We start from the raw sequence: 27,596 nt of genomic DNA, 5'->3' as shown, positions 1-27,596 counted from the left end.
GTGCCCGACTTTTTTCTTTGTTGGGAGGAATTCCCTCTCTGTCGCTGGAGTGCAGTGGCGCGATCTCAGCTCACTGTAACCTCCGCCTCCCTGAGTTCAAGCGATTCTCCTGCCTCAGCCTCCAGAGTAGCTGGAGGGATTACAGGCGCGCCCCACCACACCGAGCTAATTTTTGTATTTTTAGTAGAGACAGGACTTAGCCGATTTTTGTGTTTTTAGTTGAGACGGGGTTTCACTATGTTGGCCAGGCTCGCCTCCAACTCCTAGCCTCAGGTGATCTGCCCGCTTCGGCCTCCCAAAGTGCTGGGATTACAGGCGTGAGCCACCGTGCCCAGCCTTATTTTTTTAGGTATTTAACTCAAGAGGCCAAGGAAGCAGAACCTCCACCTAACCTCCTTCTAGCATGAACAGCTCTTTATTTTGTATTGTCAAGTGACCCTTGAAACACTTTTGAGAGGTAGAGTAAAAAGGTATTAAAGACCAAGGGCAGAGAAGATTAGGCTCTTTCCCAACTCACTCTTAAGAAACATCAGCATATTACATATTACTAAATTAATTTTTTTTTTTTTCTTTTGGAGACGGAGTCTCGCTCTGTCACCCAGGCTGGAGTGCAGTAGCCGGATCTCAGCTCACTGCAAGCTCCGCCTCCCGGAGCCATTTTCCTGCCTCAGCCTCCCGAGTGGCTGGGACTACAGGCGCCCGCCACCTCGCCCGGCTAGTTTTTTGTATTTTTTAGTAGAGACAGGGTTTCACCGTGTTAGCCAGGACGGTCTCGATCTCCTGACCTCGTGATCCGCCTGTCTCAGCCTCCCAAAGTGCTGGGATTACAGGCTTGAGCCACCGCGCCCGGCCTACATATTACTTATTTCCTCTTTAGACATCTGGACTCCTCTACAAAGAAGTGTCTATTTTTGATTTTATGGTGTCTAAGAACTTGGTCTCCCAGAGTGCCCTGTCCCCCAAAAGATGTTGAAAGCGGGCATTCTGTAATCTACCCAAACTTTTCTGCTTTTATGTTAATTACAGCTGACTGTAGAGAAAGTCCAGTCCCGTGAGCCCCACCTTCCACGTGAAGCTGTTTGACAGATCCCCTGCCCAGCCTTTCAGATCAGTTAAATAAAGCCCAGGGGTCTACTCCAAGGACACTAACCCATCACTTTCCAGTGCCTCGTGTAAAATTATGCAGCCGACCCTAGAACGCCCCTGCCCCGCCCACGTCCCCTCTACATGAAGGCTGAGCCAAAAACTCCTCAGGTTTTTCCACAGGCCGTCGTCACTCTCTCTTTGCCACGGCATTTGAGATTCTGGGCTAAGACTATTGGTTTCAGCATCTGGGATATTTTCTCACAGCCGAGGACGCTGATAGAAAACTGCCAGAAAGCGGGAGGGGTCCCCGGCAGCAGGTCCCGTTTTTTCTCCCCTCCTGCCTCCCGGGTGCTGCGGATTACGCTACGACAGTCTCGACCCTGCACACGGATTTTTTTCTTCCGTTCCATGAACCAGACATAATGATTCTGATTTACATATTTAAGTGAAGGGGAGAAGACAAACGACTCTCAGGACCCAAGGACTGAGGCACGGTTTTTCTTTCTCAAAGAATTCCAGTTAAGACATTTTTCTCTTGCAAAGTCTTTCCTACAATGATGGTTTAATCGTGTAATTATGTAGACCAGCTACAACCTGGATAGCTAAAACAAAAAAGCCAATTCCCTACGCCGAGCCAAGCCAGCTCCCCCTCGCCGCGCCGCATCCCAGACACCCGGTACTCGCTCAGCAACTGCCAGGTTTCGGTTCAACCGAAAACCACGGGAAATGGGAGGAGCTACTGGCCCAAGGGAGGGAGGCGGGACTTGATCTCCGAGCAACGGCCCCGGCGATTGGCCAGCCTTCTGCCGCCGCCACCAATGGGCAGGCGCCCTGAAACGTTCGGCGAGCCGACTGCGGCTGCGCGGGGTATTCGAATCGGCAGCGGCTCCTGGTTTGTGGCTGAAATTTGGCCGCTGCCGGCCAGCGTCCTCTGGCCATGGACACCCCGGAAAATGTCCTTCAGTAAGTGTCCGTCTGGTGGGGCGGGGAAGCCCAGGGGGCTGGGGCGGCTGGGGTTCGGGCCTGGCCTGCCCCAGATCTGTCTTCTTTTGCCCCCTCCGCCCCCTTCCTGGGTTTGGAATGTGTCCCACCCAGCAAGGCCATGGGCTGCTTGAGAGCCGGGGAGGGCTCCGGCACCTTGGATTCCGCTGAGGCCCGGAGCTTGTCCGCCCATCCGCGCCACAGTGGCCGTTTGGAGGAATCTGGATAATTCGTTAGGTCCTCAGAGCTCTCGTTTATTCTTTGTAAGGAATCCCCTCCTGACAGTTCAACCTGAGAAAAATCCTGAACCTTGGGTTTAGATTTTATGATACATTTTCAAAATCACGTATTTAACAATTCGACTACAGTAGGGAACGAATTTAAAGTTGCTCTTCTATCGTAATCTCACTGCTGTTTTTTAAAAGTCTTTGAATACAGGGTACTTTTAAGAAAAAAAAACTGAAAAAAAAAATAGCTTTGCTTATTATTGAGTGATGTGTGCCAACCCGCCAACATCACTAACTTTTGAAGTTCCCACGCTTTTGTTTTATGACTTAGATGATTTACCCAGACTGTGACTTAAAGGCATTTAAAACGATTAAGTCATAGGTGCAGGAAGTAAAACTGGTCCGTTTTATCAGTTCCTTGGGATCAGAAGACCGAGACTGTTAAATATAGTCCAAACAAAAATGCATTTGCTCTAAGACTTTTTCTGTAGCCTTCAACCTAGCTGGCAAATTATTTTCTTTCAGAAGTCCCCCGCCCCTTTTTTTAAATGGAAAACAAATATTCCTGGTCCTATTTTGACTTACTAAAGATAAATTTGCTTTAATGAACTGGATGTTTTACTATCACAGGGTATTCAGGTCATTTTACTAGAGAAATGTGGTTGGTGTTAGAACATGAAATGTTTACCTTGGGCGGGCCTACTAGACATATTTTGGAAGAAAGGTTCTGAAATAGGGATTTGTCCCTCTGCTATAAAGCATGAGAGACATTTAAAATTCAGAATTTTTTTTTTTTTTTTAGTTTTAAAAATAAGCAATACGTTTATATGACTAAAAGAAGATTCAGAACAGTATTGACCAAGAACTTCTGTACCTGTCTACTCTCCTGCTCTGTCACATGTAACCGTTTTTCTAGTTTCTTTTTGGAAATATAAATATTTACATTATTATAATATATTAAATGTCTGCATGTTTGTATACATTTTTTGCCTTTACCACACACAAAATATAACAGTATATACACTGCTCTTTTGCCTATCAATATCCCTGGAGATCTCTACCAATACATAAAGTTCTTTCTTATTCTTTTTTTTACAACCGTGTAATATTTCATGTACCATAATTGATCTAAGCAGTCAACTATTGATAGACACAGATTGTTGACAGTCTGTTTCAAATGGTGGCACAGTGAAAAATCTCGTACAAAACATTTTGCGGATACACATGTGTATGTGTCTTCCAAATCTGCAGAAGTGGTTTGCTGGATCAGAAGCAAATCAGTCCAGTTTTGGTAGATAATTCCCTTGGCAGGAATTGAGCACATGCCCACCTACAAGCAAGATGTGACAGAGAGCCTGCTTCCCATTGCTGCACCTACACAGTCTCATCACGGTTTTTATTTTTGCCAATCTGATGAGTGAAAAATTGTATCTCAGCGAAGTGAATTTCTGTTTTGAGAGGTTGAACATTTTTCATGTTTGTGAGCCATGTATGTTTTCCTGTGAAATAATTTCTTATGCCCTTTGCTCGTTAAAAAAAAAATGGGTTAATAACTTTTTTTCTCAGCTTCTAAAAGCTCATTGTTTTTCCAGTTTATCATTTTTGACTCTATTTTGTAGGTTTTTTGTTTGTTTTGGTTATTTGCCATGCAGAAGTTTTTATTTATATATGGTTGTCTTTATTTAGCTTTTCTTTTGTGGCTTCTGGATTTTGAGTCATAAGAAACATTGATTTCATTTATATAGCTAGAAGTAAACATTGCTTTTTAGGCAGGACATGGTGGCTCATGCCTGTAATTCCAACACTTTGGGAAACTAAGGTGAGACAGTCACTTGAGGCCAGGAGTTCAAGACCAGCCTGCGAAATATAGTGATACCTCATCTCTGCAAAAAATAAAATAAAAAATTAGTCAGACATGGTGGCATGTGCCTGTAGCCTCAGCTACTCAGGAGGCTGAGGCAGGAGGATCACTTGAACACAAGAGTTTGAGGTTACAGTGAGCCATGATTGCACCGTTGCACTCCAGCATGGGCAACAGAGCAAGATTCCATCTCTAAAAAAATAAAAATAAAAATACATATTGCTTTTTACATCTTTTTTTTAAAAAAAAATTCGTATAGTGTCTCAGATAGAAAACCTAGGAGTCTTCCTGACTGGTTTGCCACTTCTATTCTCACCTCTACCTCCTTCTTCACACAGAGGTACATTAAAATGCAAATTAGGTCTTGTCACCCCCGCATTTTTCTGCTCATCACACTTAAACCACACTGGCTTACTTTCTGTTCCTGAAGTTCTCTCAGCCTTGACCATTTCCCCCTCAGATAGCTACATGGCTGTCTGGCACTGATCACATGTCACCGCCTCTGAGAGGCAGGACTTCCCTGACCACCCTGTCTAAAACTAGTAACTCTTATCACATTCTCACCCTTTCTCCTGTTATATTTTATTTTGTTTGTTCTTCTAAGTACTTAGTGTAACCTGACATTATTTTGCATGTTTCTTTTTGTTTGTTTAGCCCCTCTAGCATCTGAATTCCCAAGGGGAATTTTGCTCTGCCTGACTGATTTTTTTCAGCTGTGGTTGAGTATGTGGAAGTGGGGGACGCAGAGTTCTCTGGGAGCTCTGTGGCTGATTTCTGAGCACTGCTATCATCTGCTGTTCCTCAGGGACTTCGTTACTGTGAAGCCATGAAAACAAACTGTGTCTGGAAACTCTACTTTGTGGTACTCTGGGCTGCCTCAACTCCATTTACAAGTCCTCTTTGACTCTTGTTCCAGCCATGTCTCAGCCATGCTCCTGGGAAGCAAAGGCAGGGGTGTGAGTCAGTGCCATGCCTGGATCCCACTGGAAGGGCAGGGGTCTGAGTCAGTGCCATGCCTGGATCCCACTGGAAGGGCAGGGATCTGAATCAGTGCCATGCTTGGATCCTCTTGTTAGGAGGAGGGGCAAACTTCTGGACACTGCCCCTCATGGTGGTAGTGACATTGGGGTTCTGTGAGAGGAGAAGGACACTCGGGGACAGAGCTGGGACTTCTGGAAAAACACTGGCTGCTTCTGAGTTTTCTATGTCTGAGCGAATGCTTCTTAAAATTTTAAATACTATGTGGATTGATATTTAAGATTTTCATTGTAATGCATATAAATGGTATATGTAAAATGAAGTCTATCTTTTGCTTGTAGACAGTATCCCTAATATCCCATGTGCATACCTTTCTCTCTTCTAGGATGCTTGAAGCCCACATGCAGAGCTACAAGGGCAATGACCCCCTTGGTGAATGGGAAAGGTCAGCATTTAGTTATTTTATTTCCCCTAAACAAACTATATGCTGTCCCATGGAAAATTAACATTATCCATATTTTTCTAGATACATACAGTGGGTAGAAGAGAATTTTCCTGAGAATAAAGAATACTTGATAACTTTACTAGAACATTTAATGAAGGAATTTTTAGATAAGAAGAAATACCACAATGACCCAAGATTCATCAATTATTGTTTAAAATTTGTAAGTATACTTAAGATGTATAATCAAATCTATAATATTGTACTTTTGCTTTTTAAACTTAGATTGTAAGATCGTTTTAGACTTTTAATTCCTTGTTTCTAGTTCTGAAGATGTAGAGAGGAAAGACTGTTTATTCTCTGATCTTCAACAGACTTCTGTGCCACTAGTGATTAAAAAGTATGTAGGGGCTGGGCACAGTGGCTCATGCCTGTAATTCCAGCACTTGGGGAGGCCAAGGCAGGTGGATCACTTGAGTTTAGGAATTCGAGACCAGCCTGACCAACATGGTGAAATCCTGTCTCTACTAAAAATACAAAAATTAACTGGGCATGGTGGCAGGCACCTGTAATCCCAGCTACTCGGCAGGCTGAGGCAGGAGAATTGCTTGAGCCTGGGGGGTGGATTTTGCAGTGAGCCAAGATCATGCCACTGCACTCCAGCCTGGGTGACAGAGTGAGACTCTGTCCCCCCACCAAGAAAAAAAATTATGTGCGGACTTCTCTCTACCAGTAACCAGTCAGTCAACTCTGTAGTTGTGTCTCCAATTCAATTCCAGCACTACCTGAAAATACCTTCAGATTCCGCAGGTTAAGGGTTCTGTTCCACAAGACTGCCTCTCACTTCTAATGCCAGTTGCAAGCCACAGGTTGTTTTACCTGTGCTTCTGACTGACTGGCTATAAAGCAGAGCTCCCATAACCCTCTCCCTGGGCCTGGGTTTGATGAATTTGCTAGAGTGGCTCACAGAACTCAGGGAAACACTTACTTTCGGTTAATGTTTTATTATAAAGGATATTACTAAGAATATCGATGAATACCAGATGAAGAGATGTTTAGGGCAAGGTATTGGGGAAGGTGTGTGGAGCTTCCTTGCCCTTTCCAGGTGTGACACCCTCCAGGAACCTCCCATGTATTTAGCTCTCCAGAAGCTTGTCTAAGCTCTATCCTTTTGGGTTTTTATGGAGGTGCCTTACACAGACATGATTGATTAAATTATTGGCCATTGGTGATCGGCTTAAACTTCAGTCCCTCTTCCCTCCCTGGAGGTTCAGCAGTGGGGCTGAAAAGTCCAACCCTCTAAACCTGCCTTGGTTTTGCTGTGACCGGCTCCCATCTGAAGCTACCTAGGGGCTCCCAGCTTAGCTGGCTAACTCCTCACCAGACGTAGACTAGCAGTTCCATTATTCTTACGTCTTTTTGTTTTGGGTTCCCGTAGGCTGAGTACAACAGTGACCTCCATCAATTTTTTGAGTTTCTGTACAACCGTGGGATTGGAACCCTGTCATCCCTTCTGTACATAACCTGGGCGGGGCATCTGGAAGCCCAAGGAGAGCTGCAGCATGCCAGTGCTGTCCTTCAGAGAGGAATTCAAAACCAGGCTGAACCCAGAGAGCTCCTGCAACAACAGTACAGGTGCTTACAAAGTCAAACTCACTGTGATGATTCTGACTTTGAAAAGGAGTGTTTGCTGTTAAAAATTGTATCGTTAGCAATTTGTACAGGGGAATCCTGCTAGTTTTGGAAAATATGGATAATATAGGATAGTGTAAAGAAAAAAACTGCTCAGAAATATTACTGTTAACAATAACTGGCACATTTCCTTCTAGTATCTTTTCCTGTGCCTGTGTGGGTATCTTTGTGTTTTTATATTTTAACAGCAAGTCATATTGTATGTCTGGTTATACATACAAAGAAATACTGAAGAAATTATGAACTTTTAAACTACTTCTGTAGTAGTTGTGAAACCTGTCACAGTGTTGTGTCATAATCCAACCACTCTCCAATTGGACATTGAAGTTGTTTACATTTTGATTTTTATAAACGGCACTATGATAAATACCTTTTTTTTTTGGAGATAGAGTCTCACTCTGTTGCCCGGGCTGGAGTGCAGTGGTGTGATCTCAGCTCACTGCAGCCTTCCACTTCCGGCCTCAGGAGATTCTCCTGCCTCAGCCTCTTGAGTAGCTGGAACTACAGGGACATGCCACCATGCCCAGCTAATTTTCCTATTTTTAGTAGAGACGAGGTTTTGCCATGTTGGCCAGGCTGGTCTTGAACTCCTGACCTCAAGTGATCTTCCTGCCTTACTCGGCCTCCCAAAGTGCTGGGATTACAGGTGTGAGCCACTGCGCCTGGCCTGTGATGAATATATTTCTTAATGAATAACATTGTTCACATTTTAAAAACTTTTTCTATGATCAAACATATGTCACTTAGGGAATTGTGGAAATACAGAAAACGAAAGAAAACCTTTTGGCATTTTCCTTGGCGCTTTTTTTCCTTGTTACAGGATTGCATGCATGCTTTATGTACATATACAGCTTTGTGTCAACGTCTTTTTCCTTCATCATAAAAGTATTTTTTAGTATATTTCCTATTTTTACTTAGTTTCTTCTCATAGATTCTCAGAATTGAAACTGGTGAGTCAAAGGGTGTATGAAGAGTTTTTACGCTTGTGGTGCATGTAACCAAACTACCTACTTGAAGGTTATACCAATTGTTTACTCTTCTCCTCTCATTAGTGGAATTTGAGACCCATTCTCTACTGTACCCCTTGCCAGCCTTTAATATACTCATCTTTTCAATTTTTCTGTTTTACTCATGCCTTTTAAAGATGTCATTATGAGATTTTTCAAACACACAAAAAAGAAAAAGTTGGTATAGTAAACTTCCATTTATCTATCACCAGCTTTTAATAATTAACATTTCGTGTTTCTCAGTGCTGAGGAATTTTAAAGCTGACCCATAACAGCAAAATATTTTTCCCCAAACCCTATTGTAAACATCTCTAAAGTCTTATTTCTTACAGAGCCTTATTCCATAATCATACCTAAGAAGACTAACAATAATTATTTAATATCATGTAATTTTCAGTCTTTCCTCATCATGTAAAATGACTTCTTAACCATTGGTTTGTTTGACTAAAGAGCCAACAAGGCTTACCACTGGGTTGCTTTATAGCGTACACTTTGGCTCGCATCACTCAGAAATGTCAGGCGTGGGAACTGCACATTACTTGACAGGTAGAGTTGAAAATGAAATATGCCATGAAACGACATATTTGAGAACTTCTCACAGAGCGTGAACAATGATATGTCTGCCTTTTAAAGCAGTAATCTAAGTACTTTTGTATTTTCACTTCTTTCTTCCAAATATATTCATTATGTTCCAAATGTATAAAGTACCTAAAGTAGGAGTTCAAACATCATGTGTTAGAACATTTGCAGACTTGACACATGGAGAAAGAGGGTGCATTTTTATATGAATTTGAGAAATACTGACATAAACTAGGCAAAAGGAGGAATTTTTGTAATACAGATAATGTATTGGATATAAAAATATTTCCAGAATTTTATTTTTTAATTTCGAAGCAACCCTAAAATTTAACTGTACATTCTCTCTTGACATCAGACTTTACTAGCTTATGATAAGTTGTCTATGGTATTTAGTTTTCACTCTAACAACTGTATACTGTTTTATAATCTATATTGATGTCTTTTCTGCTATCATTTAGGTTATTTCAGACACGCCGCACTGAAACCCATTTGTCAGCTCAAGGTAAAATTAGGCTGTCTAAAATGCCTGTTGTTGTCCATTTAGTCTTGGATTTGTACTAGTATTTTCTTTTAAAAAACAAACCTGGCTGGGCATGGTGGCTCAGACCTGTAATCCCAGGACTTTGGGAGGCCAAGACGGGTGCATCACCTGAGGTCAGGAGTTCAAGACCAGCCTGGCCAACGTGGTGAAACCCTGTCTCTACTAAATACAAAAATTAGCCGAGTGTGGTGGTGGGCACCTGTAGTCCTGGCTACTCAGGAGGCTGAGGCAGGAGAATTGCTTGAGCCCAGGAGGCAGAGGTTGCAGTGAGCCGAGATCATGCCACTGTATTCTAGCCTGGGTGACAAAGTGAGACTCCGTCTCCACAAAAAAGAAAAAAAAAAAAGAAAACCCATCCAATTTTTAATGAAAACCAAATTGTACTCTCAGGTGACAGAGAAAGCATTCTGATCATCATAATCCCACTAAATAGCCCCAGACAGCAGGGGCTTTGTCTTAGCATTTTAAAAGAGCAAACCTGCAAGAAAAGCTTGATAATTTCACTGTATTTCTAGGATTTTTTTTTTTAATTCAAAATTGACCAAAATATTTAATCTGGACTCCATCTATTTGTAATGGAATCAAATGTGTTTAATGCAACTTTTAAAGAAATATAGCCATTTCTTTTTCTTAGAACTAAATATCACATTTCAGCAATAAGCATTGCCTGTCCTATCTGGTTGTTTAAAATTACTAGTTAGGTTTTACATTTCTTTTGGGGACTTCCTGGCATTTTGAATTGGTCAGAAAATTGTGTAATACTTATTTTAAAAATGTTTTAGTTGCAATTTCTGAGACAGTGTAAATGAGTTGATTTACTTCTTATGATTCCTACTGGAAGGATCAGGGGAATGTATTGTGTGTGATAATTTTACTTAATATGGTTTTACCCTTAATTTCTCCTTACTTTATTCTCTTTTCCCTCTTAGCTAGAACCTCAGAACCTCTGCATAATGTTCAGGTTTTAAACCAAATGATAACATCAAAATCAAATCCAGGAAATAACATGGCCTGCATTTCTAAGAATCAGGTAATAATGACATTTGTAGCTTGTGTGGAAACTGGGAATGGTATTGAATGGCCAGCCTGGCTGCCTTCTATATCCACTTTGACATCTCATTTCTTTGATCTTTCATGGCTCTAACCTCCATGTCAGCCACCTGCCCCTGTGGCAACTTCCTGGGCCTGTTATTCTCCCCGACAACTCACCTCAAATACAATTTGTTGTCTAACCCAGGGGCCCTCACCACGTAGCCTCCTGTCTTTACTCTCCCCACCAACTTTTCCCTTACCAATGAGTGTCCTTCCCTCTGTTCTGCTGGCCTCTGCATAGGCTCTGGAAATCCCTACCTGGGATTGCACCCATCTGGGGGCTCCTGAGCCTGGCTTTCAAAACTCAGAGCCTCAAAGGTTGTTGCCTGTTACCTCAAGTAACAGGGAGGTCTCATACTTCCAGGCACTGGGACATGCGTGTCCAATTCACTCTTGATGTTTTGTGTATCTCTTATGTTTCTAGGTTCACTCTTTAGTGCCAAAAGATAGTGATTTTAGACTTCTTTTCAGTCTCTTCAAACTTGGGACCTGGCTACCTCTAGCCTCCGTCTCAGGAACCTCAAAAATACTATCTCAACAGATAGCAGATGCCATCAAGTGACATCTGTCAGTTTTCTGCCACCAACCAATAAATGTAACTGCATCCTTCCCTGTGAGAAAAGGTGGCCTTCTATCTGTGCTTGTCCTTATTCTCATCAAGATTTTTGCCCTGTGGAGATCTCTTCTGCCTCCATGGCGTATCAACATGGGAAAATGCTCAAGTCTCTTCTTCCCTCAGCCTCATGTTTCCCAACTATGTTTCCCATGTTACCCTCCACAGTACAACTTTCTTTCAAAGTTCATCAAGGACCTCCTTGAAGCAAAAGCCAATGGAAACGCCTCTGTTCTTAGGGTGTATGTACAGGTTTTATTAATGTAACACGTTCTTAGAAGTAGAATATGCATTCCTAACTTTGACAGGTAGTGCAGCTTGTCCCAATTTACATTTTACATCCTATAGTTGCTTGCCAGCCTCCTGACCTCCTTTTGCCCTGTCTAAGCTCTAGACAGTAGAGATGGGTCTTGATTGCGGTCACAGTTCCCAGACCTAGCTCAGAGTGTGACATGGAAGTGTCTGGTAAATATTTGTTTAGTGAATGAATTTGAGAACTCTTGAGGGCAGAGTAGTACCTGAGGAAAACTTTAATTAGAAAAAAAAAATGTAACACAGCAGTTGGGAATGTCAGTCGCATAATGTTCAGACACTATCGTCTAGCTCCTAGACTATGAATTGAAGGGAAATAAACTATGGTTCTTCTCTCCTGCTGAGTAGGACTTTATTAAAAAACCAAAAAGTCTTTCTTTGATTAAGTTGCAATAGTTATTGTGAGGTTGTTGATACAAAGTAAATCTTTTGATATTAATCATAATTTAAAATTACGTAAATCTTGGGATTAAGGTCCCTCTTCCCCTCAAGCATTTTCATATTGTTTTCTGAAGTAATTTGGGTGACGCTTTCTTCTCAGATAAGTGAATGCTGATGTTTGTTTTTTGTTTTTTAGGGTTCGGAGCTTTCTGGAGTGATATCTTCAGCTTGTGATAAAGAGTCAAATATGCAAGTATAATCAGTGCATTAATCTAGTATTAGTTTCCTTTAAATGCTCTTCGGTACATTGTTGTAAATAATGTATTTTTCCCCCTTATAGGGAACAAAGAGTGATCATGATTTCTAAATCAGAATATTCTGTGCACTCATCTTTGGCATCCAAAGCTGATGTTGAGCAGGTTGTTATGTATTGCAAGGAGAAGCTTATTCGTGGGGAATCAGAATTTTCCTTTGAAGAATTGAGAGCCCAGAAATACAATCAACGGAGAAAGCATGAGCAGTGGGGTATTTGCAATCTTGTATTTTGAGTTATTCGTATGTCACCTAAAAAAATCCTCATCTCTGAGTAATTACTTTTTTATAGAATAATTGACTATGTTGAAAGACTGCAAAAATCTTCGTCTCATCCTATCAGAAGCCCGAAATCATTCTTAACCCATTTTGCGTTTGCCCCGAGAGTACTACTCTGGCAGCGAGCTGCACTTTTTTTTTCTGAATTGGAAATTGCTTAACCACTAGTGTAGCAGCCAAGTTAGTCCAAGGACTAAACTGATGTCTTGGCAGCAAACTCATGGTTGAAAGAGTGCTAAATTAGATATCCATACCACTGTCATCTTAGCTTTAGTGAAATAAATATTTTAAAATTTTTCAGTATTATCTGTATATAGTAATTCTAAACCCCTAGGTCAGTTATTTGAACCTGTATTCCACTCAGAACTTCTATACCATCTAAGTTATTTGGGCTGTAGCCATTCTGGGCCTTCCTTTTTTGTTCATTACTTTTCATACTCAGTTGACAACACAGAAGACAAGTCAGTTAACACAGAGGACTCATTTTGTGCTGGGCATAGATGCATTTTTCTTTCACATGCCATGACCGAAAGTCTTAAGCCAGACTCTTTGACTTGTCTGGGGCATGGCTCTGTTAACCAGTTGTTGGAAATGGGACTGACCACAGCATGCTTGAAGCCCTGATCAGTTAATGCATTTCTACTTAGAAAGTCTCTAAAAATTTTTATCTTTTAAAAACAAATAAAAACTTACTTTAAAATGATTTAGCAATCATGATTGTTTACAAGAACAATCATGTATATGATGGTTAAAAAAATCTTTACTATTATACTGTGCTATTATTATTATTATTTTTGATCAGCATGTAGGTTTTTTTTTTTAGTAATTTACATGCCCTGAACATATAGCAGCCAAGCTGTGGGCAGGTAAAAATTAAAAGGTAATAGAAGTTTCGCTTCTAAAACCAAATATGAAAAATCAGCCCCCTAAAATACAACCCTTTCCTCATTTTGCATGTATTCCTATGATGACCTGGATTTAAATTTTGCATGCAAACCATTTTTATCTTTCCTAAAGTAAATGAAGACAGACATTATATGAAAAGGAAAGAAGCAAATGCTTTTGAAGAACAGCTATTAAAACAGAAAATGGATGAACTTCATAAGAAGTTACATCAGGTGGTGGAGACATCCCATGAGGAGCTGCCCGCTTCCCAGGAAAGGTCCGAGGTATGTTGTGCTCTTCATGACACGTCCTGTACCCAGCAGCAGGAATGGCAGCTTGATTTGTTCCTTTCTATGTGCTGTTTTAGAGTTAATTCTGATGTTAATTTAGCGAGTAACTTTCTGAAAGTCTAAAATAATTTGACACAGAAGTTCAAAAAGTAGAGTGAGAGTAGAAAGTTATAGAACAGAATGGTAGTATGTTTTATAGGTTTGTATGTGTACATGTCTATACATTCATGTATTTATATAGAGACCTTTTTCTGGTTTTTGTTCAGTGACTATTGTGTAATGAATATTAGAGTGTAGTACTCTCAATAATTTATCATTTAGATAAGTTTTTTGTTTGCCATTATTTCATCTTGGAAAAGGAGGTAAGTGATGAGTGTGTTAGAGCCACATATATTTTCTTAAAATTAGAAGTGAATGAAGGAGATTGGAAATAAACTCATTTAAGCTGTATAATGGTTGCTTAATCTTTCGTAGTATATGTTGGTCTATGACATAGGATACCATGAAGATAAAATACTTTATTTTCTTACATATTTGGAAAGTATAAAAATATGTGACTATATGATGGTTTTTTAAAATAGCACATGAAATGTGCGTATATATGTATATATGAAGGAGAGCATTCATTTGTATATATGTATGTGTGTATGTATGCATATATATACACACACACACGCATTCTCCTTTTTCATTTTTTTTTTTTTTTAAATTTTTAGACAGGGTCTTGCTCTGTCACCCATGCTAGAGTGCAGTGGTATGATAACTGTTCATTGTATCCTCCTGAGTAGCTGCGACCACATGCATGTACCACCACACCCACCTAATTTTTTATTTTATTTTTTATAGAGATGGGGTCTCGCCATGTTGCCCAGCCTGGTGCCAAACTCCTGGGCTCAAGCGATCCTCTTGCCTCAGCCTCCCAAAGTGTTATGATTACAGGTGTGAGCCACCACGTCTGGTCTGAATGTTCTCCTTTATTGCTAACTGCTGTAGTTTGTATTTTTCCAGACTGACTGTGTATGAAAACACATAAATATGAATACAATAGAACATTCTACGTAAATAAGACTTATTTTCTGCTTTTTCTACCTAACACCTCTGATAGATCTTTCACTACTATTGCATAGATATCTAGCTAATTCTACTTGCAGCATAGTCTTCTGTCATACCTTATAAAAGGGAGTGTATCATGTAGAAACTGTTAGAAGTCATGCTGCCTGTCAAGTGTATGTACCTAAAATGCTGTCAGTCTGCCCTCTCTAAACTTAGGATTGTGCACTCACATTAATAGTGTGTAAAAGGACTTGTTTCTTGTACACATTTGGCTAACATTAACTATACTAAATCTTTGCAAGCACCTGATGTAGTTTCTTTAATTATAGGTGGATTTGGACATTTTTGGGATACATTTAGTGGCTGTTTAACTTTTTTCCTTTAAATTGACTGGATGGCTTTGTCCATTTTTCTTTTGAGTCATTTCATTTTTTTCTGATTTATTTGTATTTCTTTTTTTGTATAATTTATATTTTCCCTGGATAGTTGTAAGAAATTATTAATAAATTGTTCTTCCTGACTCCTTTCCTGTGGTATATCCCTGGTTCCCATGTCTTTATTTCTCCTTAATGTCCTCATTTCGAAGGCACATGTTCTCCAGTAGCTTATTTAAAAAACAAACAAAAAAAAAGAAGAAGCAACAGCAGCATGTTTGAGGGGTTAGTTTTTGAGGTCTCTTGCATGTCTAAAAGCATCTTTATTCTACCGTCACACTTGGTTGATAATTTGGTTGGGCACAGTGTTCTAGGAAGGAAATCACATTCACTCAAGAGTTTTTAAAGACACTCCTTCATTGTTTTTTGGCTTGCACTATTGGTGTGGAAAAACCCCGAGTCCTTCTCATTCTTGGTTCTTTGAGATGACGTTTGTTTTTCTCTGGAGGGGTGTAGGATCATTTTTCCCTGCTGTATTGTGACATATTTCTCTTTTCATCCATTATACTTAGTGCTGAAATGTTCTAGTTTTGCAACTCTGGGGAATTTTCTTTTTTTTTTTTTTTTTTTTTGAGACGGAGTCTTGCTCTGTCACCCAGGCTGGAGTGCAGTGGCCAGATCTCGGCTCACTGCAAGCTCCGCCTCCCGGGTTCATGCCATTCTCCTGCCTCAGCCTCCCGAGTAGCTGGGACTATAGGCGCCCGCCATGTCGCCTGGCTAGTTTTTTGTATTTTTTAGTAGAGACGGGGTTTCACGGTGTTAGCCAGGATGGTCTCGATCTCCTGACCTCGTGATCCGCCCGTCTTGGCCTCCCAAAGTGCTGGGATTACAGGCTTGAGCCACCGCGCCTGGCCGAATTTTCTTAATATACATTTTTAGAGGTGGATATTTTTTCCTCATACTCTCTGTCAGGCTATCCTGGACTGGTCATTTAATTTTCTTAATTTTCTTAAATTTCACCGTTTTTTCTATCTTTGTCCTTTTTTCCCCCTAATTTTCTTTGAGATTGCCTTAATTTTCATGGCCATCTTATTAAATTCTATTTTTTTTTGAGACAGAGTCTTGCTCTGTTGCCCAGGCTGGAGTGCAGGGGCACAGTCTCGTCTCACTGCAAACTCTGCCTCCTGGGTTCACGCCATTCTTCTGCCTCAGCCTCCCGAGTAGCTGGGACTACAGGCACCTGCCACCACTCCCGGCTATTTTTCTTTTTTTTTTTTTGTATTTTTAGTAGGGACGGGGTTTCACCATGTTAGCCAGGATGGTCTCCATCTCCTGACCTCGTGATTTGCCCACCTTGGCCTCCCAAAGTGCTGGGATTACAGGCTTGAGCCACCGCGCCTGGCCAGCATCTGCTTTTTAAACAGACTTTTACAATGTTCCTATCTTCAGCTCTACCTTCACTTCCATTCTCAGGTGTAGCTAGCATTGTCGATTTCTGAACTTGTCTAGCAATTAGGGACACACCGCTCCTAGCTGCCTTCAACAGCTATGTTAAGTGTAGAATTCCTTCACTGTCATTTTGGTGAGATTTTTGGAGTATATCAAGCCACTGTCTTTAACTAGAAGCCTGCCTTTTTCAAACTTACTTCTCTGTATGAATAGCATCAGGTTATAATTTCCAAGTGGATTACCTGTTGTCTCTAAATCATTTATTGATCTGCTCAGCCTTTCCCCATTAATTTAAAATATCTTTACCATGTACTAAATTTTCATGTATACAAGATCCAATTCTAAAATATCTATACCTTTGTTTTAGTCAGTAGATCTCTACTTGATCATTTCATAGGTGTATTTACTACAACTTTCTTTTTCTTTGAAATGGAATCTCCCACTGTTACCCAGGCTGGAGTGCAGTGGTGCGATCTCCGCTCACTGCAACCTCCGCTTCCCAGGTTCAAGTAATTCTCCTGCCTCAGCCTCCCGAGTAGCTGGGATTACAGGCACCGGCCAACATGGCCGGCTAATTTTTTGTATTTTTTTTTTTTTTTTTTTTGAGGCGGAGTCTCGCTCTGTCGCCCAGGCTGGAGTGCAGTGGCCCGATCTCGGCTCACTGCAAGCTCCGCCTCCCGGGTTCCCGCCATTCTCCTGCCTCAGCCTCCCGAGTAGCTGGGACTACAGGCGCCGCCACCACGCCCGGCTAATTTTTTTTGTATTTTTAGTAGAGACGGGGTTTCATTGTGTTAGCCAGGATGGTCTCGATCTCCTGACCTCGTGATCCGCCCGTCTCGGCCTCCCAAAGTGCTGGGATTACAGGCTTGAGCCACCGCGCCCGGCCCAATTTTTTGTATTTTTAATAAAGATGAGGTTTCACTGTGTTGGCCAGGCTGATCTTGAACTCCTGACCTTGTGATCCACCTACCTCGGCCTCCAACTTTCTTACATGTTTTGGTATCTGGTGGAGAAAATCTCTGGTATTGTTCAAAATATTTCTTCAGAATTGAATATTATGATTATTTATAATCTTTACTAATGTGGTAGGTGAGAAAGTGGTGTCGGTTATCATTTTTGCTGACAAAGGAGGATGAGGTTTTTGTATTTTTTTTCATTAGTCTGTAAAATAACTATTCTTGCCCTAGATATTTGGTGGTGTTTGTTTGTTTGTGGTTTGAGGCAGGGTCTCACTCTGTCATCCAGGCTGGAATGCAGTGGTGCAATCTCGGCTCGCTGCAGCCGCCTCCTCCCAGGCTCAAGTGATCCTCCCGCCTCAGCTTCCTGAGTAGCTGGGACTACAGGCACTTGCCTCCATGTCCAGCTAATTTCTTGTATTTTGTGTAGAGACAGGGTTTTGCCATGTTGCTGAGCCTGGTCTCAAACTCTGGAGCTCAAGCAAACCACCAGCCTTGGTCTCCCAAAGTTCTGGGATTGAAAAGTTACAGGCTTGAGCCACCCATGCCTGGCTGGTGTTTTTCTTAACAATTTATAAGCATACTTTTATATGGTGAGAAATTAACTCATCTAACTTTGTAACACTAAAGCATACAATTACAATCTTATATTGATGTGAGTAGCAAAGAAAAGATTTTAAATTTAGAGCTTATTATCCTTCCTGTGGTGAGACAGGCTTTTGTGGCAGTTATTATTGCAATTTATATTTGTGTTTCCTATTCTTCAAAGTGAAAATGGCTACGAAAAGTATTTTATTTATTTATTTTTTCCCGATTTCAAGTCCTATCTCATATACCAATGTAAGGGTATTTTAACGGGAGGAACACCATAATGAGCTTTTGATAACACTGATTTGTTGACCTTTTCCCAAAATTAAGTAAAGAGAAATAAGATAATACTTAAATGCTGATACAACTACAGAGACTCGTTATTTCAGTGGTTAGAAATTATGAGCTGCTAATGGTGTCTGTGGTTCAGAAGCTACAGAGCATCCATTTTGTAGAGTGGTCTTTTTGTTGTTGACTGTACATTTCAGAATGCTTGAAGAAGGAGTATGGGGAAACGTCAAGGAAAAGGAATCTACTGAAGACAGATGCCATGCTTTGAGAAGTTGTAATGCCTGATTAGTAGTAGTCTGGACTTCATGGTTTTGTTTTTGTTGTTTGTTTGTTCAACATGAAAGGTTAATCCAGCATGTGTGGGGCCAAGTGTAGGCTCCCAGCAGGAACTGAGAGCTCCATGTCTTCCAGTCACCTATCAGCAGACACCAGTGAACATGGAAAAGAACCCAAGAGAGGCACCTCCTGTTGTTCCTTCTTTGGCAAATGCTATTTCTGCAGCTTTGGTGTCCCCAGCCACCAGCCAGAGCATTGCTCCTCCCGTTCCTTTGAAAGCCCAGACAGTAACAGACTCCGTGTTTGCAGTGGCCAGCAAAGATGCTGGGTAAGCTGAAGGTAGTCCTAGAGATGACAGTGATGTGAGTGGCACTTGTCACCTTCTCTACATGACCTGCATTATCAGGAACAGTATGTAAAAGATGAATGACGTCTGCCTTTTATTTTTAGATAGGTATGTTGTTGAAAAAGCAAGTGGCAAAACATTGCTCCCAATCCTTTAGGCTTACTTATTCCATGCTTCTTTTAGAGTATTTATCTTATATGTTTGTGAATTAAAAATTTTCAATACTCTGAAAGTCAACAGTCACTTGGTAACTGAAGAATATACAGCTTTTAGGCTAAAATTGCCTTTGCTCACTGACTTTGAATACCTGCAGAGATCATAACTATCTAGACAATTACTTGACATGTATTCTCTTTTTTTTTTTTTTTTTTTTTTGAGATGGAGTCTTGCTCTGTCACCCAGGCTGGAGTGCAGTGGCCGGATCTCAGCTCACTGCAAGCTCCGCCTCCCGGGTTCACGCCATTCTCCTGCCTCAGCCTCCCGAGTAGCTGGGACTACAGGCGCCCGCCACCTCGCCCGGCTAGTTTTTTTGCAGTAGAGACGGGGTTTCACCGTGTTAGCCAGGATGGTCTCGATCTCCTGACCTCGTGATCCGCCCGTCTCGGCCTCCCAAAGTGCTGGGATTACAGGCTTGAGCCACCGCGCCCGGCCTTGACATGTATTCTCATATTCCTTCTGTCTTCCCATAGAGAGCAGTTTGGGGTTAATACACATGATTCTGTCTCTCAAAATGTACCTCTGCATTGGAAGTTTTTACCCCAATTTTGAGGGATTTTTCCAGATTTCAGAAATTATAATTAATGTCATATCACTTTTTTCATTACCTCCAGTCATTTCGACTCTCTTTTAGCTTGTTTTTATAGGGATTTGTAAAATTAAAAATGCTTTGCATGTTTTACTTTATACCTTAACAGGGTTTATTAAGGGAATTCCAGCAATGTTAAATAGACACATTAGATCCAATACCCCAAGTGCACTTAAACTGATGTAAATGGCTTTCGTATCATTTTTTTCTTTCTTGATAACCATTACTTTTAAAGGCTGGAGGACATTGCACTGTGGCTGCTGGCTCATCACAGCAAAGGTGTCCTGCACAGCTGAGGCACACCAGTGCTTCTCCATGTCCTGACTCTGGTTAGCTGCCCGGAGCCGGGCTCAACTCTTTAACCTCTGTAATGAATGGGACCATTTGAATAGTCATAGGACTTTACCACGTATAGAGATTGTTCTTATTCCTATAATCACTGTGTCACACAAATGTTTACTACCTGGTCTTTTCTGTAAAAATTCTTTTCCTGAAAAACTCAAAGGAAAAAAAAAACCATTTTATTTACTTACACTGTAGACCCTAAGTGGTTCCATCTGTATTTTGACAGGCTTGTAATTATTGACTGATTTTTTTTCTTTCTATTATTTCTTGAGAGTTGGTTAAAAATTCTAATAGATCAAGCATTTTTTTTTTTTTTTTTTTTTTTTTTGAGATGGAGTCTCTCTCTTGTTGCCCAGGCTGGAGTGCAATGGTGCGATCTTGGCTCACTGCAACCCTACCTTCCAGGTTCAAGTGATTTCTCCTGCCTCAGCCTCCCAAGTAGCTGGGATTACAGGTGCCTATCAGCACACCTGGCTAATTTTTTTGTATTTCTAGTAGAGAAGGGGTTTCACCATATTGGCCAGGCTGGTCTCAAACTCCTGACCTCAGGCGATCGACCTGCCTCAGCCTCCCAAAGTGCTGGGATTACAGGCGTGAGCCACCGCGCCCAGCCTAGATCAAGCATTTTATTCTCTAGTGTGTCTCAAGAGTTTTCTCTTCCAGATGTGTGAATAAGAGTACTCATGAATTCAAGCCACAGAGTGGAGCAGAAATAAAAGAAGGTAATGTTTAATTATAATAAATGTGTTTCTGTCCATATTCCTCTATATCACTTAGAGGTGTGTTTTATGACTGTGGTTTATGAAGGCGTCAGGCCTTAATGAACCTGAGTGTTAGATTTCCTGTTCTTAGAGTATAGGTTATTTATCTGTGAACCATTTCAAATAAATGTAGAAATCCACTTGTTAGTCACATCTTTTTAGTTTAACATTCTTTGGAAATGTAGTTTGTGAATACATTTCTAGTAAATTTCTCAGGAAATTAATCCAAAACAGAGTCATCTTTAGTATGTTAGGTAGGAAAGGTTATCAAAAGTTTAGTTAGAAGTGTTACACTGTTATTTGGTACTACTTTGTTGGAGGCATTTTCATAGAAGATAAGTTTTATAAATAATAAGACACACAGATTGGACTTTCACATCCCCCCTGTGTGACTGGGACATCTTTTTTCTGGACAGTTTGGTGAGGAGCAGGGCTGTTTGAAATAGCTGGAGGCTCATTAACTGAACCAAGACTTACTAAGCCTGCTCTGTAGGTGCCAGGCACTGTTATACATAGTTAGGGATGAAGTCATGAACAAAAAATCTCCACGCACACAGAGGGGGAAAGAAATGTACTATTGGAGTTGTGGGGTTGAAATTTCAGAGAAGGTGATATTTCGGTAAAGGGCTGAAGTTAGGGAGCTTACCATGCCACTAGCTTGGGCAACCTTTTCAGGCAGAGGGAATATTAAGTGTTAAACCCTCAAGCAGGAAAATCTCTGATATATTCCAAGCACAGCAAAGGGACCAATGTGGGGAGGTAAGCAGGGAGAGGAGGAAGGTGAGGCCTGATCAAACAGGACCCAGGTTGTGCAGTGCCTTGTATTCTATGCCTGACTGCAGTGGAATGAGATGGAAAGCCAGTCTTAAGATTTACATTGTGACAATGAACTTGGGATAGGATACAGTGGCACTAAGGGTATAATTTGTGACAAAGTTGCTAATCTGGTATAATCCAGACCAAACACTCAATCTCTTTGAGCCTTCATTTCCTTTTCTGGAAAAGGATAATTTTCACCTTATTTACCTCATAGGACTATTATAAAGATAAAAATGAAATATATGAAAGCACTATGATACTGGAAATCATTAGTGATAATTTTTAACGATGACAAACTGGTTTAATTGTAACTTGCTTAAATTGTGTGTCTTTTAAGTTACTCTGATTTGCCTACTGATACCACATTTTGTCTCCATTTCTTTGCTAGGGTGTGAAACACATAAGGTTGCCAACACAAGTTCTTTTCACACAACTCCAAACACATCACTGGGAATGGTTCAGGCAACGCCATCCAAAGTGCAGCCATCACCCACCGTGCACACAAAAGAAGCATTAGGTAAACTGTTTTATTTGAGTGTGTAGCACCTGATGACAAGTTAATGAAAGCTGTTTTGCAAACTTTTTACAGTTATTCTTTTTGTTCTTTAAGGTTTCATCATGAATATGTTTCAAGCTCCTACACTTCCTGATATTTCTGATGACAAAGATGAATGGCAATCTCTAGATCAAAATGAAGATGCATTTGAAGCCCAGTTTCAAAGTAATAACTATTTAAAAGCTACTAAGTGCATAGCATTATAGGTGGTTATCACAGAAAATGTCAATAATTATATGAGAGGTGGCCCTGCCCTTGATTAGCTTGTCACATAAGGGCAGGGAATGCATGAAATAAAAATAAGACAGTTCTTGACAAGGTACTCAATGTGTGTGATAGATTTGCTTGATTAAAGGGAAAAAAAAGAATAGTACTAAAGAAGGACAAAACCCCCATGGGTAAGAAGGGCTGAGTACTCAAGGTGTGACTTGAGCCTTCACTGGTAGAGGAATGGCTGGGGCAGAGTGTTAGAGGAGGCTGGCAGCTAGCCCACATTTGTTTAGAGTCAGGGGATTCATGCTAGAAGACAGAGATCATGATAAAGATAAGTAGGAGCCAATTAGACTTAGGAGGACTTGAAATGTAAAACTCAAGAGGTTAATTCTTTCTTGAAGGAAATGGAGAACAAAACCCTGAGAGCTTTTATTGAGTGAGTCAGGTGACAATAGTAGTGATTTAGTAGAATGATTAACACCTTGCTGATATGTAGCAGGGACTCCTGACCTGGGACTTGAGTACAAAACCCTGTTACCATACTTAAGTCACTTCATCTCACTATAGTGCTTTATTGCCTAGTATTTGAAAAGCTGATATTAGTTATTTTCTGTCAGCTGTTACTCCTTTTTCTCATTTGTAGTTGAAGTTTAACATAAAGGATGTTTTTTCCTAGTACAATAATTAGATGCTATTTTTTATTATATTGCAGAAAATGTAAGATCGTCTGGGGCTTGGGGAGTCAATAAGATTATCTCTTCTTTGTCGTCTGCTTTTCATGTGTTTGAAGATGGAAACAAAGAAAATTATGGGTAAAAAAAAATACCATCTAGTTAACGGGTTGCAGCAGAGTTTTCTCTGGGACCAGAGGTGGTGGGGTGGTGAGGAGAGAATGTGAACTGCTAATCACATGGTCAAATGAGCCTTTTGACCACACGACCAAGGGGGGTGTTGCCAAAGTTCTCCAGATCTACAGTACTGCAGGAGTTCCAAGAGAGCAGGCCTCCCATAGCCAAAGCATGTGTTGAAAAAGGAAAACAGTGATGAACTAGCAGAGAACTGAGGTTTCTGTGGACTTGAAATCATATTAGGTGTAAATGAATTCACCAGTACAGGTATCCATACATGCTCTGTTTATATTTGCAGCACTGATAAAGTAGACAAGGAAGTGGCTTATACTGGGTATTGCTGCAGAGAATGTGTTTTAAGGCTAAGGGATATTACATTAGAGAGCTTTTACCTCGGGGTAGAGAGGGGTCACTCCAGGAATTTTCATTGTTAATAGTTTGAACCATGGAAAGAGAGGCGTCAGTGTGAACTAAAGGTTTTATGGTATTTAAGAAATTCATAGTGAGGTAGAAAGGAGAAAGGGCATGGCTAGCTCTCAGAGAGGAATTCCATAGCTAGACAAGTGCTGAAAATTAAAAAAATATGGTGGCATCCATGACTTTCCACTGGCCATGGCCTTAATTCATTTTTGGCTTCTAAAAGTTATGTGACAGAAATTTCTGTATTTTCCACCCTCACTTAAGACCTATCATTATAGGTCTACTTTTATAAGTCAAGTTAATTCAGTTACACTCAGTTTTGCTAGAACTGCTATAAAAGCAAGGAATATCTATATAAATATTAACTCATTAAATAGGATAAGTAGAGAACTTTTCTAATGGTCAAGTGATACCATTTATTTCCTTAGCATATTTTACTATTTATAATTTAGCAAATCTTTCCTTAGATTACCACAGCCTAAAAATAAACCCACAGGAGCCAGGACCTTTGGAGAACGCTCTGTCAGCAGACTTCCTTCAAAACCAAAGGTAAGCAAACCTGTTTTATCTATGAAATGGGTCCTACAACCCCATCCACTTTATTCTACCAAATGATTATGCCGGTCAGAGGATATTGTGTATGGGAAACTGTGCTGAAAAATATGAAACATAGGAAGAATATGTTTCTTTTAGGACATTATGTAATAATTATTCAAGAAGAAATAGGGTATTTTCCAAGTGTCCTACCAAAGTTATTTATTAATATTAATTACTATGGCGGTTTCACATTTATCCACATATTCTTTGAATTTTTTCCTCCAGTTTAATTCATCTCCATTTGAGTGTGGCTAGATTTGGTGACTTGCTTCAGACAAAAAGGAAAGGGAAAGGGAAAATTAGATTACAGTAGGGAAACATGGCAGATTCTGCCTAACCATGTGATTTGGTCATGTTGGCAGGAATCAGTCATGTTGACAGCAGATATCCCCTAATATGATGTAATGAGAAGAACACTTCACCTCTGATATCCTTCCCCAAAATCTGTAACCCCAGTCTAATCATGAGAAGACATCAAATAAGCCCAAACTGTGTAGGGACATTCTACACAGTTTCTGACTAGTGTTCAAAAGTGTCAGTACAAGAAAGACTAGGAAAGGCCAATAGACAATGACAGACTCAGACTCAAGGACGCTAAGAACACTTGACAACTAAAGGTGACATGGGATCCTGGATTGCATCCCTGAACAGAAGAGGCACATTAGTGGGAAAAAAAGGTGACATCCAAATACTCTACAGTTAATAGTACTATTTCGTTTTTACAAATGTGCCATGGTTCTATAAGAAGTTGACATTAGAGGAAGCTTGGTGAGGAGGGTATGTGGAAATTCTGTGCTATCTTTGTAACTCTTCTGTAAACGACAACTTTTTCAAATTAAAAAATATATATAAAATTTGAAAACAAAAATGTGGCTCTTGCTGTAATGTAACTCCACTGATTTTCCAGTTCTGGGGAAAAGAACTGAACCATGATATTGTGGGCTGTGTTAGCCAGGGGTTGACATCTGTTTCTTCTTTAATTCCTATTTCTTTGGATCGTAAAGTGTTAATGAGTAAGGTTTCAGGGACAAAAGAGGGAGATTGCTGCTTTTTTTTTCATTTCATCTTCTGTTATAGGAGGAAGTGCCTCATGCTGAAGAGTTTTTGGATGATTCAACCGTATGGGGTATTCGCTGCAACAAAACCCTGGCACCCAGTCCTAAGAGCCCAGGAGACTTCACATCTGCTGCACAACTTGCGTCTACACCATTCCACAAGCTTCCAGTGGAGTCAGTGCAGATTTTAGAAGATAAAGGTGTGTGTTACACTATTTTAGTGTTTGTCTTCTGCCAACTTTGATTCTTTCCGTTTTCTTCATGAAGTTTGACTCTTATAGTTTTCTTCATGAAAATTCCACATGGGAACTTGAGAATCATAAAGAAGAAACTTAAAATCTGTTCATTGTATTTTTGCTCATAGGTTTTTTTTCCTTTGGCATATTGTCTTCCTAAAGTCTATGTATTTTTAAAATATAATAGCTTAGATTATAGGTAGAATGGGAGAAAATCTATAGAAGCATTTAAAGGAAATAAGGTCCAACCCATTTGTGTAGATAGAACATGTTTATTTTGTTTCATAGCAAACAAAACAGCCACTACAGACAGATTAAATTATTTGAATGCTAAAAATAATGAACATTTATATTTTCTAATTTAATAAGAGTAACAGCCAATTTTAGTCCTAGATGTGTGTCTACACACATATATGTCAACTTTATTAGACATATAGCCAAGTATGATAGTCAGAAAGTCTTATTTTTTTTACTTTTAGTGATCTGACTTTAAGAAAGTAATGATAAAACTCACAAGTAGTCCTTATTTCTACCCTGTTTCAAATCTATCACCCTATATATTTAAAAGTTCATCATATATCTGAATTGAATCCTAATATATGACATTGTCATTGAGCACAGATAATTGTTAACTATTTATTAAGTACCAACCTACAAACTAGATAGTCTCATCATCCAGAGGATTGGTTCCAGGAACCCCTGCAGATACCAAAATCCAGGTGGATGCTCAAGTTCCATAGTTGACCCTGCAGAACCTGTGGATATGGAACCTGTGGATACAGAGGACTGACTGTATCATTGCTCACACTTTTTTTATTTGAGACGGAGTCTCGCTCTGTCGCCCAGGCTGGAGTGCAGTGGCCGGATCTCAGCTCACTGCAAGCTCCGCCTCCCGGGTTCACGCCATTCTCCTGCCTCAGCCTCCCGAGTAGCTGGGACTACAGGCGCCCGCCACCTCGCCTGGCTAGTTTTTTGGTTTTTTTTAGTAGAGACGGGGTTTCACCGTGTTCACCAGGATGGTCTCGATCTCCTGACCTCATGATCCACCTGACTCGGCCTCCCAAAGTGCTGGGATTACAGGCTTGAGGCACCACGCCCGGCCCACACTTTTAAAATATAGCAATTTTTTACCAAAGCAATAATAGAAGAACTGCCAAAGAATTTCACTTCACTGGATGGAAGCATATTTTAATGTGGGTTCTGAGCCTATAGACCTAAACATTTTTGACCAAGGATTTCTTAGAGTGTTAATCCAATATAATACGTTTCTTTTCTGAATCTTAAAGGAGAGGTCAGTTGAAACTTTGACAAATGCCAAGCACCATCACAAGCTTGCCTTTAATTTAAAAAAAAAAAAAAAAAAAGATTAAAGCCTTTTCCATCCAGGAAAGGTAGTTTAATGAGTCTAAAGAATCTTTCAAAAAGTCAATATTGGCTATTCTTAGAGTATTTGCCACTTTGGCTCTATAAACAGAAACTAATGTTCTAGTGCTAAAAAGTAATAACACCTGTTCAGTGCAGGAATATCTGATAAAATGTAATCCAATATACTTGGCTGTGTACAGTATTATAATCACTTGGTAGAAGTTTATTCTGTATTTCTGCCCTACCTAGTTTATCTATCTATAGATAGATTTTTTTTTTTAAATTATAGGGAGAAATAAATATTGCCAGGTTGCTTTCTGATTTAAACACAAAATCGTTTCAATAAATTAAATGCTAATTTAGTCAATCAACTAATTGACTACAACATGTGAAAGACACAAAATCTCTGCCCTTCAGAAACATTGTAGCCTTTTACTCTCCATGTTCTTGTCTCCAAGTTCTCCTGAAGCTGGGTGTAGCCCTGCCATCCATACCAGTAACTTCCCATGGTCTGGTCATCCTGCCCACAATGGACTTGCCACTCTCTTGACCCCTTTTTTCTTGAAGGATTGTTAGGAATTAGATGTAGAGTTGAAATGCTTACATATATTAGTAGTAGATTTTATTTGTTTGCTTGTTTTTAAGAGATATGGTCTTGCTATGTTGCCCAGGCTGAGTGCAGTGC

At 40.3% G+C, this 27,596-nt stretch overlaps 1 protein-coding gene across 1 annotated transcript in view; it reads left to right on the top strand.

The window, feature by feature from the left end:
• Window positions 1-1,911: 1,911 nt before the first annotated feature.
• Window positions 1,912-27,596, top strand: part of BUB1 (BUB1 mitotic checkpoint serine/threonine kinase) — a 41,964-nt gene continuing 16,279 nt past the window's right edge. Inside the window, exons 1-16 of the mRNA XM_003909115.4 lie at window positions 1,912-2,049; window positions 5,519-5,578; window positions 5,660-5,798; window positions 7,014-7,210; window positions 9,312-9,355; window positions 10,324-10,424; window positions 11,989-12,041; window positions 12,133-12,317; window positions 13,401-13,552; window positions 18,614-18,873; window positions 20,705-20,763; window positions 22,010-22,138; window positions 22,232-22,342; window positions 23,103-23,202; window positions 24,126-24,207; window positions 25,333-25,510. Coding sequence (XP_003909164.1) covers window positions 2,024-2,049; window positions 5,519-5,578; window positions 5,660-5,798; window positions 7,014-7,210; window positions 9,312-9,355; window positions 10,324-10,424; window positions 11,989-12,041; window positions 12,133-12,317; window positions 13,401-13,552; window positions 18,614-18,873; window positions 20,705-20,763; window positions 22,010-22,138; window positions 22,232-22,342; window positions 23,103-23,202; window positions 24,126-24,207; window positions 25,333-25,510 — 1,876 coding nt within the window. The 5' untranslated portion in view covers window positions 1,912-2,023. The remainder of the gene's footprint in view (window positions 2,050-5,518; window positions 5,579-5,659; window positions 5,799-7,013; window positions 7,211-9,311; window positions 9,356-10,323; window positions 10,425-11,988; window positions 12,042-12,132; window positions 12,318-13,400; window positions 13,553-18,613; window positions 18,874-20,704; window positions 20,764-22,009; window positions 22,139-22,231; window positions 22,343-23,102; window positions 23,203-24,125; window positions 24,208-25,332; window positions 25,511-27,596) is intronic.

The sequence above is a fragment of the Papio anubis genome, chromosome 14 (genome assembly GCF_008728515.1).
Source record: "Papio anubis isolate 15944 chromosome 14, Panubis1.0, whole genome shotgun sequence".
Classification (NCBI taxonomy): domain Eukaryota; kingdom Metazoa; phylum Chordata; class Mammalia; order Primates; family Cercopithecidae; genus Papio; species Papio anubis.
The sequence above is the reverse complement of the archived record's forward strand: the minus strand, read 5'-3'. Positions and strand labels throughout refer to the sequence as shown.